We start from the raw sequence: 19,962 nt of genomic DNA on the forward strand, positions 1-19,962 counted from the left end.
CTGAATGTGACTTGAAAGCGGCTGTTACATTTACATTTTTAACCCATAAAATAAATACAGAGCGGCCTTGCGATTTTATGAATGGCTGCATTCATTCCAAAACACGCCCACCAATCAGATAACTATTCTCGCGCTGAAGCCACGCCCATTTGGAATGTTGGCGCTGCTGCCTGCGCGCTGATTGGTCAGAAGTATAGAAAAGGCGTGGCCTCTTAGGGGGTATAAATTAGATTTTAGACACTTATCCCGGTAGAAAAACAAGGACTACGGTCCGGAACAGACTGAATCTAATTGTGAAACTACTTAAGACTAGCAACCGTTCAGTGGACTGTAGCTTTAAGATATTATATCTTTATTTGTATTTTTCTTAGACTTGTCATAGGCTAATCATGGCATTTCTGATCTACCTGACTGTACTGACAACAGCCGTCATCACACAGGTAAGATGTTTCGTGTGTCAGCCAAAACATGTGTTTACAGAGTGGTTTTAAAGATTAAGATTAGTTTAATGTGTAATCTGCAATAGATAGTGTTATATAAGTGTGCTCAAACTTTGATCTCCAGACAGCATAAACATCCCCTGGTGAAAACATATATTTTTAGAAAAACGTTCACACGTTTCTTTAACATCAGATTAATTGTGATTACTGGTGACTTTATGTCTTGTCAGCCTAAAAGAGTGAATATAATATGGTTACATAGTTTGTTAAATGGAGTTTAGGTGGCGTTATCACTCTATACTGCTTATATAAAAATGCATACGGCCCTGTGAAGTTGGTTGTCTTTTCTGGTAGTCAGCATGCCTACTCATGTCTCCTTTTTTAAAGCACAGTGACATGTTGAGTCCCACAAACTGGAACAAGTTTGCTCTAGTGCTGAGCGATGACTCAAACTAATAGTCAGCAGGGGACTGCAAACCCTGAGCCGTCTAGACACTCAGGGCTGACCAGCCAGCAGTGACTCGACTTACTGTGGAGGCAATGCTTTGTCAGTGGAAGAATTCAAAATCAGCCAAAAAACTCTGTGGAGCCTAAGAGATGATATAGAATCCAAAAATGAATGTAACAGCTCCTCCTCACACTTTGATGTTGGACGAAAAACTAAGACTAGTGCACTGATTTCAGCACAGTGGTTGCCATACATGCATTTTCCAATCAAGTATTCTGTGTGTAGCATTGTAGCTCTCTAAGTGTGTCAAGAAAGACCTTTCCTGAAGCTACACTGTAGAATCTTTGATGTTGTTGTTTTTTTCTTAACTGTAGAAAACATTGCATGACTGATACTGCATACATGCATACTGACGATGTGATCTCCCTCTCTGGTCTTTCCCTCATCCCCACAGGTGACTGCTAGCTGCCCAGCAGTGTGCGAGTGCCCTGACGAGCCCCTAGTTTGCCCTCCAGGAGTTAGCACTGTGCTAGATGGATGTGGGTGCTGCAAGGTGTGTGCTGCACAGCTTAACCAGGACTGCAGCCCCATGAGGCCTTGCGACCACCACAAAGGGCTAGAATGTAATTACGGCAACGATGTGACCATGGCCTGGGGCATCTGTCGAGGTGAGAGAGGAGGGAACATTTAATGTTGGATGGGAAGGAATTTCACTCAGAAAATTACTGCTTTCTACAGCTATTTGCAATGCTCACTCAAGGGCGTAGCTTGACCATGCATGGTACTATATTTAAAATGAATATGGTCAATTTGATGTGCTATAAAAGCTAAAAAGGTCATAACACCTGTGCAACAATGTACAAGCGATGTCAAGGAAATGGATGTTAATTGCCCCTCCTTTCCAGTCAAAGTCAAAGCCATAACAACTCAGTGATCAAGCAAAGTGTAATCTAATCTTGCACATCCAAGAGCAAGACAGGGGGTATTTTAATGAGTTGTAGATGTTTTATGGCAGCGACATGGGGTTTCAAAGATAAAAATATCTTTCCATCTGCATCATGCTTGTGCTGCCCTACAAACTATGAATAGCTGGTTCTTTCACGCTTTGGAGACAAGCAGTCTGACACTTCCTGTCTCCTTATTTCCACTGACCTTTCGATCTTAGTGGTCCTCTGTGTGATTTTGTGTACTGTTGCCATGTGAAGTAATTGTGTGCAGGTTTTAGTCAAGGCAGGAGAAGATTTGCTCAACAGCTGTTGAAATAGGAGCATGTGGTGAATTCTTCTTAAAGCAACACTTCACCCACAAAATGACCATTTGTATATCAATTACTCTCCACGTGTTACCTTGAATGCTTGAAGAAAATGTTATTTTTATCGCATGCCTCCACAGTGAACAAAGAATCCAAAAACGGAGAAAAGTCTTGATGAGTTCAAGTAAATGGGGGCCGCGTTAAAGTCTCATTTATCCAGTCGTATGCTCACTTCTTTCCAAACACATGCATTTCACCTAAAACTTTACTATTTAAAACACATTTTGGTAGCAAGCGTGAGACTGTTTATGCAGAAGTGTTTAAAATAGTCGGAGGGAAGTAGTGAGCATAAGACTGCATAAATGAAATTATACAGCAGGAGTTGTGTGAGAGTTTGTAAATATATGTTTTGATACAGTTTTGCTGTGAAACGCAGCCCCCATTTACTTATTCATCAGGAAATTACTTAATTTTTTGATTCTTTGTTCACTGTGAAGGCATGCGAGAAAATAGCGTTTTCTTCAATAAGTATAGGTAACATGGGGGGAGTAATTGATAAACAAATGATCATGTTGGGGGTGAAGTATTCCTTTAATAACTCTCTGTATGTGGAAGCTCAATCATTGGTCACTATAGACTTTAAATGATGTCCTGTAAAAACTGAGAGATGCATCTCTGAGAAACCTAACCCACGTATTGTGCCAGGACTGCTCCTGTTGCCTTTTTGCTTTATGCATAACATCTGGTTTGTGTGTATGACCAATCTGCAATTTGTGTCTTTCCAGCAAAATCAGAGGGACGCACGTGCGAGTACAACGGCAGGATTTACCAGAACGGCGAGAGCTTCCGTGCCGGCTGTAAACACCAGTGTACCTGCATCGATGGCGCGGTGGGCTGCGCACCTCTCTGCACCAACAAGCTGCCACCGGCCTCGCCATCCTGCCCCTACCCACGGCTGGTCAGGATACCTGGCCAGTGCTGCTTCAGTGTGGACTGCCATAAGGGCACATGGCGGCTCCCACCTAAGCATCAGGTTTGTTTTTCATGTAATGGCAAAGGACTCTCTTAGTGACGGACACACATGGCACAAATTAGAACAAGAGTTGTGAAAATCAAAGGGTGGAGATGCAATGCATCCCGTCACTGTGGTATTCTCATGATGAAGAAAACAAAGGTGATTTGGAGGAAAGAGTAATGTCTACGAAACTAAAATGACAAAACATTCAAATTATTTTTTTATCAAACAAATAGCAGTAGAACAAATACAAATATTTATTATTTATTTGAGAAAAGTCCCCATTGCAATTCCCTGATGCCCAAGATTAGGGGATGAGATTGCTTGTATTTTCTGACCAAGACCAATATTTTAAGTTTATCATCACATAAGACGAAGAAATGCATCAAATCATCACAAGTAAGAAGCTGTAAGCGGAGAACTAGGAGATTCATGCCGGTTAAAGAGGAGTGAAGTGTCTCTTCTCTGACCCATTGCCCTGAAGTAATCCCTTGATAAAAAATAAAAATATAATAAAAAAACACATAAAAGACAGACGTCAGTCCTGCACAGATGAATCCCCAGCACCGTCTTATCTCATCTCATCTTATCTTCTCTCTCATCGCAGGTACCTTCGCCACAACAACACCTGCCCAGACCTCAGCACCATACTTCCAAAGAACACCATCGTAATAATGAGCTGGCCGACGAGCTCGCAGACATCAAGGCCAGCGGCTGGGAGAGTGAACATGGCTATAAACACCTGCCTGGTGAGAGAAAGGAGAATATTTATTGCTTTTGCTCATTATGCACAATGGCACCATTTCAAAGTGTAATGTTATTATAGAATATTATATTCTGTTTGTATCATTAAAAAAATAGATGTAAGAATATTTTAGAGTAAATTTAGTGGAGTAGAAGCATAAAGTGGCAATAAATGGAAATACTCAAATAAAGTACAAATGCCTCAAAAAATAAAGATCGGAGGAAAATCTGAAGAAATATACATAATATTGTGTAGCAGAAAATGTAGTGTTTTTTTTCTGCTTTTCTATCACTTTAATCCTCAGACTCCCACATTGGGAACTACTGGCCTAATTATTGTGTATGATTTTTTCTTTTTCTCCCTGCCTTCCACCCTCCTTCGTGGCTCTTCAGTGTGGAACCATCTGAAGGAGAAGTGTCCCGTCCAGACCACTGACTGGTCCCAGTGCTCCAGCAGCTGTGGGATGGGTGTTTCTTCTCGCATCACCAACAAGAACCCTCAGTGCAAGCTGGAGAGAGAAACGAGAATCTGTACCGTACGGCCATGCCACGGCCTCACAGTCCCAGCCAAGGTGAGGCAGACTGAACTTGACTTGAACTGAAGGAGACACAAACAGAGAGCATAGGTCGAATATTCTCATTACCGCCAAGATAACTTGTTATCACAGCATCTTATCTCTCACACAGTAAAACCTAAACGCCTTGGGATAACACGCATCAATAGGGAATTATTTCACCTCTTATCTATCCATGTCTGACTACGCAGGGAAAACAATACCTGCTCACTTTTGCTCTGCTTCCTTGTTTCCATCTTCAAACGAAATAAAGAGCAGCGGCTGAAAACATCGAATCTGTGCTTCAAAAAATGAAAAGTTAGACGTTCAGCTGCTAAGTAAATAATGCTCTTAGTGCTTAAACCATCTTTATCCCGAGTTTAAGAACAGAGATTATTTTAGCAGTACTTACAGGAAGCTGAATCCAGTGGGAACTTGGCAGTGGTGATTTACTCAGCAGTGTTTTGGTGGCGAGCAGGCACCTTTTTAAATATAGTCCCCCACCGCCGGCATTCCTGCCAAGCAACTGTCCATAGCTTGTCCCCGTCTGCGTACTCAAGAGTCCAGGGAAGTGATGTGTCTATATTAATCCTCCATGTTGGACACGCTAAGATCTCTTCTTTCTGCTCTACTGGGTTAAAAGCTCCGGTGCCAAGAACCATCAAGGTGTCAGTGTGTGAGAAAAGGACACTCGTACGTTAAATAAATGTTTAATCTTTAAAATGAATCTCTTTAATCTAAAAATAATCTCAATCTCTCAATCCCTGTTTTGGCATAACAAGTTGAAGTATGGCCCTCTTAATGTGAAACTAATGAGTTTGAGTGCAAAGCTGCTTAAATCTGCTGTTATGTGAAAGTACAGGGCAGATAAGTCAAAGCTTGTTAGATAATTTTAGACTGAAAATCTTCATATGACTTGTTTTGCTGATTTTTGCTACTTCAGAACAGCACTTATTATTATTCAGACTATGACACTTTATTACTTTTATCATCCAACCACAGACGGGGAAGAAGTGCTCCCCGACCCAGAAAGCTCCAGAGCCCACCCGCCTGTCATACGGAGAATGTGCGAGTGTCCGCCTCTACCGGCCCAACTACTGTGGTGTGTGTGTGGACGGACGGTGCTGCTCGCCACGTCGCACACGCACTGTACCTGTGACTTTTGTCTGCCCGGACGGCGAGCGTTTCCAGAGGTCGGCCATGTTCATCCAGTCGTGTAAATGCAGCGACGACTGCGGCCACCTCAACGAAGTGGCCCTCCCTCCACAGCAGTGGCTGTACGGAGATACACACCAGTTCATAGACTAGTACTCGGGAGGAGTTTTATTTTATCTTAATGTGATGAGGTCAACTTTCTTGATGAAGGAAGACTCTTCAAGACTGGGGGCCATCTTTCTCATCTGGCTCCAAATGAGTGAAGACCACAGGCACCCACCTGACTGGCAAACAGCAGGCAGGAAGGGCCGCCTCAGTTTTATAAAGGCAACCTTTAATTGTGATATTGTGTGACCGGAGTGGATTGTACACTTCTGCTCAAACAGACCTGGGACCTAAATTAGAGCCCTGAAGCGCCCCTGGACTTCCTCCACTCTGGACTGTGTTGTGTGTTGGTTCAGATGTGGAGGATTTTTTTCTTTTGAGACTCTCAGATCAACCTGAGAGGAGAAACACTACAAGAGCAACAAAGCACTTTTAGCACTGAAACTGAACTATAACTGACAGCAGTGCACAAGGATCACCTCACCTGCAACAAAAGCCTGTGATGGTGGATGACTCTATATCCCACAATGCACTGACTATTCAGCGACAAGCAAAATTATCTTTTGCAGCTTTATGTAGAAAGAAAATGTGGACTTTAAAAGATAGAGTCAGCAGCATGTTATGAACATAAGCACAGACTGCGCCTTTTTTTTGGTCGTGCTGACGTGACAAGCCTTTTTTATTTACATACAGCAATGAATGAATTACTTTTCCTCGAACCGACTATTAAAATGATAAAGAACGCTATCTGGAAATGACACGAGCGTTCAGCAAGGACTGGACCAATGCCATTTGTTTGTGCATTAAATGCAGCTTAGAGAAATGGCTAACACAAACCTGAATTTATTTTGGGTCACACTGTATTCTGTAAATATATTTTCTTTATTTGGATCCAAGGTTGTCACATTTGTTCACTTCTATGCATTAAGACACTACAGTGTAGCCGTCACACATTTGTTGGTCCATCAATGTGATAAAACAGTCTGCGGAGCTCAAGTTCCATGCAAGGTTTTATTTTAACTCAACTTGTACAGTTTCAAACTTGGCAGCCAGTTCCTCTATTGCAGGAACATTTTGAAAACATAGGCAGTCTTCAAAACTATGATGATAGTGCCCTCTGCTTGTGAGGACAATTAACTACAACACAGTTTGTATTTTATATGATACTGTTGAAAATATTTGTAGAAATTAAATCCAACACCATTAAATAAGGTATAAAAGTTTATTTCTTCAACCAAAACAATATATCCATGTTTTAACATAGAAAACACTAAAAACAAGCACCCTGCAAAAAAAAAAAAAAGTTGTTTTATCATTATGAACTTGCCAACATATGCGGTCGGAGGGGGGACTTAAAATAAATGTTGAGGGTTTTTTTTTTTTTTTTCTTCCACCAAAATACAGTAACACCAAGGGTCACACGATCTTCACTGAAAAGACACCTCAGACTCATCTGGACTGTTCAACTGCAAAGAGAAAAAGCAAAGATATATTGATGCACCTTTTATACACCGGCTATTAATGCATTTATGTAGTTACACTTTGCCTTTATGTGTCATTCCATGATTGTAAACAATCATGCACACCAATATCCTGATGCGTGATAATACTGTTGACCAGGTTTTTAAACGCTGCCCACCAATTATCCAAACACACTTTGATTTGTGACTTATTTAGATTTGCCGTTTTCTCACCAGTAACAGAAGATGAGAGCCTTAAAGCTTCCACCATGTTAACAGTGAAGAGAAATTTACACACGCATTAAAAACGTGTTAATTACCAGGATACTAGTGCGCATGTACACAGACTGGCTAAGTGAGAGTCAACTTGTGAGCAATAACTGAGTGAACTTACTGTAGGAGGATATATCAATCTCCTCTGGCAGCTCTGCTACGTTGACCTCAAAGCGGTCTTGGACGTCGTTCAGGGTCTTAGCGTCGGCCTCGTCAGACACAAAGGTGACGGCCAGGCCTTTGGTCCCAAACCTGCCAGCACGGGCCACCTGAGGTACAAAGAAGAAGTTAGGGCTCAAAATGGGCTCTGCTCAAAGAAAAACAAGAATGCCTCTAACTTTCTATAATCAGGAAAGGGGGCTTATAATCATGGAAAATGGTAAAAGTTTTTCATTATTTCTGACGATTAATTTCTAAATATTTGAATTACGATTATAAAACATTGACTAAACACAATATACCAGTAGAGCAGGTTGCTTTTTAAAATTATTTTTATAAAGATGTCAACAAAAATTTGTGTTTTGGTAAATTTAGTGCAAGCTACAGCACCCCTGTATATGTGATTTTTGTCCACGCTCAGATATAGAAGACAGAACATTATATTATAGCTGGACTAACTCTGTGAAGGTACGTGTCAGAATCCTCTGGCATGTCGTAGTTGAAGACGATGTTGACTCGCTCAATGTCCATGCCACGGCCAAACAGGTTGGTGGCTACCAGGATTCGCCGCTGGAAGTCTTTAAACTGCTGATACCGGGATAACCTGGGAGGAGGGGGAGATAAGTAAGACAATATTCCATACAAGTGAGACGAAGCACATAATCTTTCTTCCTCTCAAACAATATCATTTTCCACATAAATCTGGTTGTAAATTCTCCACCAGTTCATTAGACTTGCTACCTGACTAAAAACAAATTACAGTGATGTTTTCAGCCTCAGGATATTGAAATTAGGAACGCTACTGTTGTCAAGACAAAGATAGAATCAAAAGGCACCAACCGCTCCTCCTGAGCCATGCCCCTGTGGATGGCGATGGCAGGGAAATTCTGCTCCACCAGCAGCTGGGACAGAGCCACACAGCGATGCACTGACTTAACAAAGATCACCACCTAAACAGGATACAAAAAAGGAAAGGCGTGCATAGTTTTTGCTGGGAATGGCAAATACATCAATGAGATACAAACAGACTGACATCATTTTTTATATTAACCACAGCACATTCCTTGTAGGTGAAAACCTACATGGCAATACAAATGATTCTGAACTTAAACATCTTCATCTCCCTAAACGTTCAAACTTTAAATTAGAAAAAGGCCCAAAATGTATATTTCTTAAAAGTAAGCCATTTGTCAAAGATTTTAAATAACTATGTACATAACTGGATTTGATAAATAAATGCCAGCTATACCTGGTTGAACTCGAGGACATCGAGCAGGTCGAAGAGCTTGCGGTTCTTCTCACTATCCTTCAACTTGCAGTAATACTGCTGCAAGCCATGGAGTGTCAGCTTGGTCTCGTCATCCACAAACACTTCCATGGGCTACAGACAGAAAGAGTGAGACAGAGGAGCCAACAGTTAGTCTCAAAAACACACAAATCTACAACTCCATACAACGTTTTGACAACTGCATGGTGGCTCAATGGAGCTGTTCTCCTCGACTGCAGCAGAGCCAGGAGGACTGACTGTCCTGACCAAGCCAACTCTGCCAAGGAGGATCACTCTGTCCCTCTGATATGGCCACTTATGACACCGACAGCCACACGTGGGCAAAGCTAAAAAGGGAATTTTCACCAAACACTGAACTAACCAACGTTGAAACATTTGTAAATCCCAATAACTTACATCCTGCATGAACTTGCGGCAGACAGGGCGGATGTCTTTGCTTAGCGTTGCACTGAACATCATAACCTGTTTCTCATGGGGTGTGACCCTGAAGATTTCTTGGACGTCACGTCTCATGTCTGTCGGAACAAAAAGAAACATTCCAAAAATGACACTCATTGTATTTTGATTCTTCTTTTTATACAAAGAAATAGAGACGTTTTAACCATGCTCATTATCTCGAAGAAATAAAGCTGGTTGTACGGGCTGTAGTTTATTTTTAAATAAACAGATGACTTCTTTCCCTATAAGATCAAAGTGAAATCAAACCATTTTTACATTAAACGCACTGACAGCTCTTGAATGTGGATTAGATATGTCATCTTATTAGGGAGAATGGAGAAATACATGACATGAGCAGTGGGAAAATATGACATGACACTCCAATACGCGAGTCCTTCCCTGCCTTACATACAGACCCCAGTTCACGAAAGCCCACTAAAAACACTTCTGTTCCTCTTACTCACCCAGCTGCTCCAGCATCCTATCGCACTCGTCAAGCACAAAGTGTTTGATGTTCTTCACGTTGAGGGTCTTGTTGCGGATGAGGGCCAGGGTACGTCCTGGAGTTCCTACAACAATGTGAGGACAGTTCTTTTTCAGGACTTCCTCGTCCTTCTTGATGGCCAGGCCACCGAAGAACACCGACACCTTGACAGTGGGCATGTACTTGGAGAAGCGCTCGTACTCTTTGCTGATCTGGAAGGCCAACTCTCGCGTGTGGCACATTACAAGGACAGACACCTGGCGAACAGAAAAGGATATTAGTCTCATTAACTGCGTACTCTCAAAAAGCAGCATATATTCCAATCAAATGCTTGTTCCCAACTTCGCACAGAAGTTTTTTTGGGCGAGTAATCCCGGCTTTATACATTTTCTTTGTAGTATTTTTTTTGATGAGAATTGTTTTTTCCGGTCTATTTATCAAATACTTATGACACCATTTTGTATGCATTCTATTTAATATATGCACGTTTGTCTCATTTATTGATCCAGCCCCTATAAAAGCTTTTGGGTGTGCATACCCTACAACCGGTCTTCCCAACTTTGCGTAGGGACATGGCATATGCATTTCTTTCAATGTTGAGCGCAGAGGCCTCGGGTCTGCCAACTAAGCACAGAATGGACCACTACCAACATCTAATAGCTACAGAAATTCATGAAGAGGCAGTAAGATTTACATATCAGAATAGTACAATAGTAAAACACTACCTAGTCAAAACTATAGAAAAGGCACCATGGCTTTAGCATTAAAGACTAGCAACAACAAAAAATGTCCAAACTCACCTGACCATCTACAGGTTCTATCTGTTGCAGGGTGGCCAGTACAAACACTGCTGTCTTTCCCATACCAGATTTGGCCTGACACAGGATGTCCATGCCCAGGATAGCTTGTGGAATACACTCATGTTGGACTGAAAATAAAACAAATGGCATAAAGGTGAGTGAAATATTCAAAACATATCAACTGATTAACTCATAACGTACGATATGTTAACAGCATAAGAAATAGTAGTGCGTGTGGAGATGTATGGCTTAAATTATTCTATATAGTTGTAGCTTTAAAATAGAGATTACGTCCATGTCGCGTTTAACCCAAAACTGCTATACCTTCTGAGGGATGCTCAAAACCACAGTCGACAATGGCACGGAGCAGCTCTGGTTTGAGGAGAAAGTCTCTGAAGCCAGAGCTGTGAATGGATACATATGACCCCTTCACTTCCTTCTTGATTGCTGGGGTCCCACTCTCGGGGGCTCCCTGGGGCTCCTCGTCCTCCTCATAGTCCAGAAGTTCATTATCAACGTCAGTCTCTGCCATCTGTGTATACAGAATGTAAATCAGCAAATCTATATATAAACATTATATAGATACAATAGACTGTCATTCCACTTTAATGTCATTTAATCTTTACATCTTATATTTGAAATGAAGACCAGGTGGTATAATTCAAATAACAATTGTTACCTTAAATAAATAAATTAGACTTGGTAATGCCATATTATCGCTGTTACTTTCGTCCGATTATGAAACTCACCGAGAGATATAGATTATACCAAATAGATTTAAATAAGAAAACTGCTATCAGACGCCTAATCAGCTATTTCGTAAATTAGTAAAAGTACGCAGAAGGATCGTTTGGCTAACGTTAGCAGGCCGCAGCCGCGGTTCACATCAAAAATGAATGAATTGATTCTTGGGTGCAAGCAGTTCAACATTAACTCTGACAGTTTTGAGCGACAAACTTCTCAAATGAGTCCCATTTCGTTATTACAATTATGGTGACTTAAGAGGATAGCCGACCGGTGTGATCCTCGTCCTTCTCTTTCATTCAAGCTGGCTAGCTAGCAAGCTAGCAGCTAACAATTGAACGTGACTCACGCATTACTTTGAACCAACATTGAAGCAACGTTTTTATCTACCTTATCCAACTATTGAACTTCCCTAAACATAGCATCGTTAGGGGTGTGGTATTGTATAGTCGAAGAATGGCAAAAATATTCACTATAACTAGAAAACTAAAGCTAATTGGCTAACTCAAAACAAAGCTGATGTTAATGCGGCTAGCGTTGTAGCTACTAAAGCGAATCTAAACCCAAACTTTAGCTACTGCTACACAGTATTTAACACATTTCTTAATTAATACAGCTGTATTCTGTCGAGTTTGTTGTGAAAGCACGAAGTTACTGCAACATTACCTTGCTGTGATATGTTTATGTCCCGCCGATGTCTATGTGCATATACTCCCGGGATAGCAAGTATTCACAGCACAGTGCGCACACATGTATGTTGTGTTCAGGTACACCTCGAAATATCTGACGCTCTCGATTTGGTGTGAACCAATGGCTGTAGAAAAGAACGTGTTAAGATGTTTTTGCCCGATAATAACGGAATAAATTACGCAAAAAAATTGAAAGAAGCTGTTGGTGTTTTTATACACCATGTGCGGGACAAAGCCTTGATAAAGCACCAAAAACTATACATGATAAATACATTATTTTAACATCAATTGAAGACAGGGCTTGGGGGTTCTCTGCAAAGTAAACTGAACCAAGGTTATTGGAATTTTGAAGTGTTACATTTCTATGCACCCGTTATTTGACTCTCCAAACAGTCCAATCTATATTCTTTAAATCAGTATTTCGTTATTTTTGATAACACGTGAAGGCATCTGTCTCCCGACAGCAGCGCCTGTACGTCGTCCACTTTTCCAAGGCTGTGATTGGTCAGAATCCTAGAGGTCAGGAAAAAGGGTCAAAGCTCTTATGCTTAATGAACTGTGATTAAGCATTAATATTTCTGTAGATTCGTATGTTGTAATAGGTTTATAGTGACAGAATTTCTCCTGACATAATTGCTCCTGCCAGAAAATATTCTTGTGGGAGATTGTATCCTTTTGTCTTATAGGATGTATTATATGGATTTATTTATTGTGTCATGACCATTTAAGCAGTAATATTATCAATCAAAAATACATATACACATCCCATACAGCAGGGGTGGGGAACCTTTTTCCTATCAAGGGTCATTTTTTTTTTTTTACAACATCCTTTGAGGGCCATACTAATTATTGAACTCATAACATCTGCAAAGAAAAATTAAGACACAACCCATGCATTTCACTTTCTTTTATGCTGTGCAAAAAAGCAACTTTTTTATCCATGTATCTTTCTGTTTTATCAGAAAACAATCCTGTATTAGTCCCATAATGGGGAAATGTATCTTGTCACAGCAAAAGAACATATGAAGTAAAAAGGCAGTACACAATAATTAAATAGAATAAAAAATAATATAAGTACCAAGTGGTTGATAGAAAATAAAGTGAATATTGCACATGGCAGTGATAATTGGACAAATGATAAAAAGTGAGTATTGTAAATGGCAGTGATAATTGCACAGCAGTGGTGGAATAGTCTGTTCTTGGTGTGGTGGTCTACCTATCTATCTTTCCATGTTTTTATGTTACGCTCTGGAGAGAGCTAGTTGTTGGGCCAAACTCCGCCGAAGAGCGTTAACCTTATCCGAACGCACTCGTCCTTTCAGCTCGTGCAGTTTGACATGTTTCGTGTTTCACCGCAAACCTGTCCGCACAAACTAGGCACATTGGCCTTTTACTTCCTCAAATAAATAATCGTTCGTCCATTTCTTCTGGAAAGTGCGACATTCCGCATTCCGCATCCACATTTCTCTTTTTCACACTCGCCACGCTGCGTTCGCTGATGTCAATGACAGTCTCGTTTAATATTGAAGTTTTTTGACATGACTGACCACATGATGGCACGTTCCGCTCGTGTTGTGTTCAAGGACCCTGATCTTGGCCAGGAAAAACAGTCAATCGCCCGTCTATTGCTGTCTAGATTTTTATTCTAATTCTATTCTAGTTTATTTTTTTGCGTGTGTTTATGAATTACCTCGAGGGCCGGATCAAATGGTCTCGTGGGCCGTATACGGCCCGGAGGCCGAAGGTTCCCCACCCCTGCCATACAGCATTGAACAGGTGCAGTATCCAGTTTGTCCACTTGATGGCAATACAGCAAAGACATTTTGCCAGGTGACAGAGAGGTTTAAATGTACTTCAAAGTATGCACATATTTGTTATATGGGGCCTCAATACAAAGGCTGAAAACATCCATCAAGGCCTGCTTATGGTAAAAAAAAAGCATTGCTATAGGGATCTAATCAGAACTGTGTTAAAAAAGGCTCTTTTACCATGCAGTATCTTTGTTTCTCCTATTGTGGAAGGTCACCGGATCAAACCTTTATTTCCAATTCCAATTCAGTCCAAATTTTAAAAGAAAGTTGAGATGAGTAAGACTTTCCAAACATGCCACATGCTGGGATAACGATACTGTTTTTGTGGCATACAGGCAACACAGGCAGGTACATACACAGGTTCTACATCTATAACAATTCCTGACCTGCATTTGGAGAAAAAGACACTAAAGGAAAAGGGAGATCCTAAATCCGTGTCCATGCTTAGCTTTAATCCCTAAATTCTCTTGGAACATGCTGATGAAATGTGTTACCCCTGAGCCACAAAGTACAAATAGTAGACAATCTGACAAGCGTTCATCATTTTCACACAGTTTTTGAGTTACCATTCATGTCAAAATGGTTTTACAAGCAACCCTTCAACCTCAGAGAGGGTTTCAATTATTACAGAAGATCACATTACCTACATAAACCTAAAAGGGTTCTACTTTTGTAAATAAAAATTGTGTACAAAATCACAGTTTCACTACCAGAGTTATTTTTATTATTGTATCCAGCTCATTGCTTTACAAGTACAAATAACCGACTTTCAGAAATGGCATACATATTTTTTGATACATTTTCATCATATCATGTAAATGTTCTTATGTGATTTTTGCTATGCTCTGGAGCCACAAAGCTCCTTAATTTCTACGGCCTCCTGTTGTTGTATCTCAGGTTGAAAGCAGTTCTTTTTTTACACTGTATAGGTCATCTGCAGCATCTTATCTCCTGCAGTCCAATCATCCTGCAGCACTGGTATTGAAGTTGCACAAGCACGTTTTTCTGTGATGGCTCTTTTATTTAAGAAGTGGTTTGCCTGGGCTAAAGACTCAAGGCCTAGAGGTGATGACAGTGATTGTGGTGTTTTACTTCTTAAAAGGTTGCTCTTATAAGCTCATCTTGAAAATGACTACAATATTTGATAGCCTTTTCTTTACCTCGTTCATGTCCCATCTGATTTTGCTTAGTATGAGTGAAGTTCTATGGTTTACACATTTAGTTCAGGAGCTGGAGTAGCACAACTGTACTCCTAATTCAGTATGGTTTAGTAGACGATGAATACAAATAGAGACAAAAGAAAAAAACCTGGCAAGTGACTACAGATGAGAATTAGTTGAAAGCTATAATGTGGTACAGGGCTTTAAACTGAAGCTACATGTTACTTTTTCAATAATATAAATGAATACAATTAATGCAGTGACAGTGGTGGAATGTAACTAACTATCTACCTTTACCCAAGCACTATACTTAAGTATTTGAGGTATTCAAGAATACTTGAACTTGACCTGCATATTTCCATTTTATGACACTTTATAACAGTGGTCTTCACTATTTTTTACGTGAGAGCCACATTGATAGGACAAAGTCAATAGGAGAGCCACTATTACCGCAAAGTATGAAAAGCTACATCCAGTCATAAAAAGCACATCTGCTTATTAATCTGTCATCCCACCCAGAACATACAATATGCCGCCAACCAATGCATTCAATAAATTCAGTATCTTAATACTGGGATGATGTTGTCAAACTCTGCAAACAATAGTTCAGTTGAAGCCAAAAAACAGTGTTTGAGTCTGAGAAGGTTTTTTTGCCCGAGCCAAGATGCCTCAGTTAATCGTTCAGCTATATTAGTTGTCCTGTGTACGAGCCTTTGTTGTCCAGAAACAGAAGAAAGCTGCTCTATTTTATTTACTAATTTCACTTCCAGGTGCTTAAATTTTGTTGTATTTTGGATGCGTCGTTTGGACATGCGGCTCCAAATGACTTCTCTTGAAACCAGAGCGGGTCTGTTTGCACATTAAGCACGAAGGGTTCAACTCGTGGAGGACAAATACAAATTCCTCTGTCCACTTGTCTTGAAATGTCCTATGCTCGTCTTGTATGGCTCGTACCTTTCTTTTTTAACGGGAGCAGCTGTTGTCTGTCCACAAACCACATCTCCAGCATCTTCCTCTCGATTCCGCTATGGTTTGATGTTCCAAAGACAAATCTTAATTTCCGTCGTTTGTCACGCTTTGTTTCTGTCCACCTGGTGTGCAACTCTTTAATAAGAAATCGATCCATTTTACGTCTGTAGAAACTCGCGCTAACTAGCATGTAATGGTGAAACGAGTCGAACGGAGCCAAGCTAACGCGAGTATGAAATGCCAGGTTGGTTGTAGTATCGTTCAATTTAAATGTTCAAATTTAGCGATATAATTTTTTTTTAGCAAATGTCCATATTCATAAGCATGCTTATGTTAACATATTTTTAATGCGCTTAAGTTTATTTATTTATATACTAGCCCACCATGTATCTACCCGTCCAAGAGCACATTCGCCATTGTAGTGCTGATAGACTGCCAAAACTGGCAGCTCTGCAGTGAGTCAGTGTAGTGCCTAGCAAGTTTAAATATCTAGTTTCTAGTCTATATTTGCATCTTTTATCAATTATTATTATCAATTATTTGTATTATTTGTAGGCTAATAGAGCAGACACTGTGTTTTAATGGGTTATATGTAATAGCCCTGCTTGTTTTTATGAAATATCTGTATTGACCAGTGGCGGGCCGTCAGGGTCAGCAAGGGCGTCTCTGCTGGCCTAAACATCATCAGAATATAAATTTAATTTTGAAATATTTTTTCCACAAATATGTATTAAATTATTCCCCATAGTCTATTCTCTTCATTTCATAGCTTTCCTCTTGGTTGCGCTGCTTCCAGCCTCAGATGGAGATTTGGAGGGCTGGCCTTTATGTTAGAGCTTTTATCCAATCATATTTCAGCCATAATGTGTTGCCAGGGTCCAAGAAATCTGCCCTGAGGCCTTCAGAATCAACAGTGCGGGCGCCTGTCGCTTAAAGTGAACGGAGACAAAACTGTGGCGTTAATCAATCAGATTTCGAGTTGGCGACATCGGGGCCAGCTAGCAGGCGTACGATAACATCAGCACTTTTGATTGGATACGCACTATTGAGAGGCAGAGCTATGCAGAGCTAGCAAACTTTGAACGAGCTAATTTGTGTAGATTTCTACAAGCTGTTTTTTCAACCCACAATGGCTGAAGAAGAAGAAGAGATCGATTTGGTCGCAGATATCATTACAACGCCATTTTCAAGACGAACTTTTCAAGAAAAGCTAGATATCGTTAGAAGAGAAAGATCAACTCCGACGCTAGCGAGTTTATCCCTGTGTCCACTGCTTCTGCCGAGTGGTCATTCTCGGCCTTAAAGCGAATTAAAACTTATGGCAGAAATGCTGCTGGACAGACTCGGTTTTCAGCATTAGCCTCCATGTCTATAGAAAAGGACTTATTGATGGAACTGAAACGCACAGATAAACTGTGCAACAGAGTCATTGAAGTCTTCTTGAGGAAAGAAAGGAGGATGGATTTTGTGTTCAAATAATCAGTTGTTTTGGTGAGTAACAAGCATTTTGTTTTTTGACAAATATATAAAATGTTTGATGCTTCTGCAAGAGATGTAGAGATGTGTGTGGCGCACTGGCTCAGCTGTGCAGTAAAAGTACTCAGGAGACTTGTTGAATTGTTTTAGTTTAACCTTTATCAAAGTGGACATTCAAGGCTAGGAATACATTTTCACCACTGTCGCAAATATATCCTCATGAACAAATGCAAATTATTTGTTTGTTTTCTTTTATTTTCAGTGAATAGTTGATGTGTCTTTATTCTTTATCGTCACGTTTCTTAAATGAAACTGCTTTAGGTGCGACAATGGGCTGTTTAGTGAACACACTTGTTAAAGCTCACATTAATAAAACTTTGTAGACTAATCCCTTAAAAGCGCCTTTTATTTTTAAGTTTTGACAGTATCCTAGCGATCTTAAAGCTGGTAGTTTAACACTCTTAATTGTAAATGCGGATTTATTGATTATAAATGCTTCGGAAATATTAATATAACTCTGTTGTACTTGACTATGTTAAGGTGATGCAACGCCCGGTTATACTGCGTTTCTGTCTAAATGTATAGTTTCTAGAGCCATGGCGTCATAATGATGGTATTAAGAGGTGGAATAATTCAGGTAGGACTGTGTAGGACATCACTGAAGGCCTAGGTGTGAAATGCACGGCCCGCCACTGGTATTGACTACATAATCATATCTATCACCCCTTTATTTAGCCTCCTGCCATGCGAGCCACCAATTAAAACTTGGCGAGCCGCAGGAGGCTCGCGAGCCGCGCAATGAGTAACATTGCTTTATAGGCTACTTCAACTTCACTGAAAATGGCAATACCGAATACAGGCGATTGTAGTTATGACAAGACTATGGCATAATCACTCACAGAGCCAGAGATTGGTTGAAACTATTACATATACGTTTTTGTCACATAATTAATCGTTTAGTTGACATACACAAAAAATCCCTCAAAGCCAACACCGCTGTATGACACCTGCGGGTCCCACCTTCCTGCAAAATAAAGCTCTACACTGATTGGCTGTCTATGTTGCCCTTCTGACGGGATCCCGCAGTCTGAACACTCTATTGGTTCGTGACATGCCAATCATATCTCATTCTGCCACCTGATTGGTGCGCCCCGCCTCGTGCTCAGTAGAAGAAACAGGACGCCAGCTCTGTGTGATTTTCTCAGTAATGATTGACGCTGCCGTTTACATCATATCCCCGCTGAACCGCAGGCTACATCACACGGCTGTCATGGTTATTTTAGCGGATCTCTACAGAAATATTTTTCTCCTCTAATTCAGTAGACACTCCGCGTGCAGAGGCTTGCGACCAGCTGTGCGACGCGGCGCTGCCTCCCGGTTGAACGGCGGCAGGACGATGGCACTGCGCTGGACGGTATCTCTGTATTTGTCCTCAGTGGTCTATTAAGATTTTAATTAGCTGATAACAAACATACGTTTGACATTTACGACGGACTGATGTGGGAGCGACGATAAACGCACCGCTCTGATTATGGAAAAGGAGTCCAGGTAGGCATTTATTTGTTTATTTGTGTTTATTTCTAAATGGGATATCATTGTTATCGTCTGCAGCCGTTTTTACGGGCCCAATACCTTATTAATGTGTATTATTCAACGTGCAAACTACACAGGCCCACATAGCAAAACACTATTGGCGGTTGTTGAAGCCCCATCAACATCCGTCTGCTCCATTTAGCTCAGTAAAAAATTCCACTGTACGGCATGCCAACGGAGACACGGCCCATTCATTAGCCTATAAACCATATGTATTGCTAAGGCATAGCATGCTCTCTGCGTCCTAATTTTTAATATCGTTACACAATCGTTTTTTTGTTGTGGGAAGCCGGGACATTTGCTGCCGCACGGAGGGGGGGATGATGTGTCATTTTGGCCACAGATGTTGATCCATCCATCCAGCCGAGCCATGAGTCGACTGCAGAGCATGTAGGCCTGTTGTTCAGGCATCCTTTAAGCAACAGCAGGCCGGGATAATGAGCTGTCATGTTCAAACAACCCAGTCAATAGGATTACAGGCTCTTCAAGTATGAAACCACAGGACAAAGGGGTTGTATGAGTCAGTGTCACCTTTAATAAATGACTGTTTTTCTTTTTGCAACAGCAATGTGTGTTTCTATCCAGATGTTTGTTGAACTGTCCTTGATATACACCAGACACTGATCCCCCTAGCCATAGCTAAAACTGCCCTTTAAATCAACGGTTTTCAATGTTGTTTTTTACTTTATTCATCTGAACAGAGTGTATAATGGTAGCTCTTTTTAAATGTCTGGCTTGTAAGACAGAAAACACACACTTCTCTAAGTACTGAGAAAACCACTGTTTAAAATGCTTTAAATCTGGGCCAGGCACATGTACTTTTTACCTCCCAAGTGGAATATAAAGTAGGGAACTGATTTTGAGGTATGATGTTGAAAGATTAAGGATACCGCTGACTACACAAA

General features: G+C 40.7%; 3 protein-coding genes across 6 annotated transcripts in view; 2 read left to right on the forward strand and 1 right to left on the reverse strand.

The window, feature by feature from the left end:
• Nucleotides 1-263: 263 nt before the first annotated feature.
• Nucleotides 264-6,604, forward strand: LOC115008827 (protein CYR61-like). Its single transcript, XM_029432676.1, has 6 exons — nucleotides 264-440; nucleotides 1,343-1,556; nucleotides 2,926-3,173; nucleotides 3,763-3,904; nucleotides 4,293-4,471; nucleotides 5,456-6,604. The coding sequence occupies exons 1-6, from the start codon at nucleotides 390-392 to the stop codon at nucleotides 5,759-5,761; spliced, it is 1,140 nt and encodes a 379-aa protein (XP_029288536.1). The 5' UTR covers nucleotides 264-389; the 3' UTR covers nucleotides 5,762-6,604.
• Nucleotides 6,605-7,038: 434 nt separating this feature from the next.
• Nucleotides 7,039-12,179, reverse strand: LOC115008809 (ATP-dependent RNA helicase DDX39A). 3 transcript variants are annotated; one of them, XM_029432658.1, is made up of 10 exons: nucleotides 12,026-12,179; nucleotides 10,940-11,147; nucleotides 10,616-10,743; nucleotides 9,796-10,072; nucleotides 9,290-9,408; nucleotides 8,855-8,986; nucleotides 8,446-8,555; nucleotides 8,065-8,209; nucleotides 7,568-7,715; nucleotides 7,039-7,179 (listed from the first exon to the last, which is right to left on the reverse strand). In XM_029432658.1, the coding sequence occupies exons 2-10, from the start codon at nucleotides 11,145-11,147 to the stop codon at nucleotides 7,163-7,165; spliced, it is 1,284 nt and encodes a 427-aa protein (XP_029288518.1). In that variant the 5' UTR covers nucleotides 12,026-12,179; the 3' UTR covers nucleotides 7,039-7,162. The 3 variants fall into 3 exon arrangements, with proteins under 3 accessions (XP_029288518.1, XP_029288524.1, XP_029288509.1); XM_029432664.1 differs by lacking the exon at nucleotides 12,026-12,179 and adding an exon at nucleotides 11,750-11,902; XM_029432649.1 differs by lacking the exon at nucleotides 12,026-12,179 and adding an exon at nucleotides 11,295-11,600.
• Nucleotides 12,180-18,667: 6,488 nt separating this feature from the next.
• Nucleotides 18,668-19,962, forward strand: part of evi5l (ecotropic viral integration site 5 like) — a 38,993-nt gene continuing 37,698 nt past the window's right edge. For both annotated transcript variants that reach the window (XM_029432452.1, XM_029432444.1), the window contains exon 1: nucleotides 18,668-19,012. The gene's annotated coding sequence lies outside the window, so the exon portion shown is untranslated. The remainder of the gene's footprint in view (nucleotides 19,013-19,962) is intronic.

This window comes from Cottoperca gobio, chromosome 1 (genome assembly GCF_900634415.1).
Source record: "Cottoperca gobio chromosome 1, fCotGob3.1, whole genome shotgun sequence".
In the NCBI taxonomy this organism is placed as follows: domain Eukaryota; kingdom Metazoa; phylum Chordata; class Actinopteri; order Perciformes; family Bovichtidae; genus Cottoperca; species Cottoperca gobio.

Excerpts from the sequence above, each read along its gene's own strand:
- LOC115008827 (XM_029432676.1), top strand. The coding sequence starts at position 390 with ATGGCATTTCTGATCTACCTGACTGTACTGACAACAGCCGTCATCACA. Across the intron at positions 441-1,342 it reads CAACAGCCGTCATCACACAG|GTGACTGCTAGCTGCCCAGC; the intron begins GTAAGATGTTTC and ends TCATCCCCACAG. Across the intron at positions 1,557-2,925 it reads GGCCTGGGGCATCTGTCGAG|CAAAATCAGAGGGACGCACG; the intron begins GTGAGAGAGGAG and ends GTGTCTTTCCAG.
- LOC115008809 (XM_029432649.1), bottom strand. The coding sequence starts at position 11,327 with ATGGCATTACCAAGTCTAATTTATTTATTTAAG. Across the intron at positions 10,744-10,939 it reads TTTTGAGCATCCCTCAGAAG|TCCAACATGAGTGTATTCCA; the intron begins GTATAGCAGTTT and ends TTTTATTTTCAG. Across the intron at positions 8,987-9,289 it reads GCCGCAAGTTCATGCAGGAT|CCCATGGAAGTGTTTGTGGA; the intron begins GTAAGTTATTGG and ends TTCTGTCTGTAG.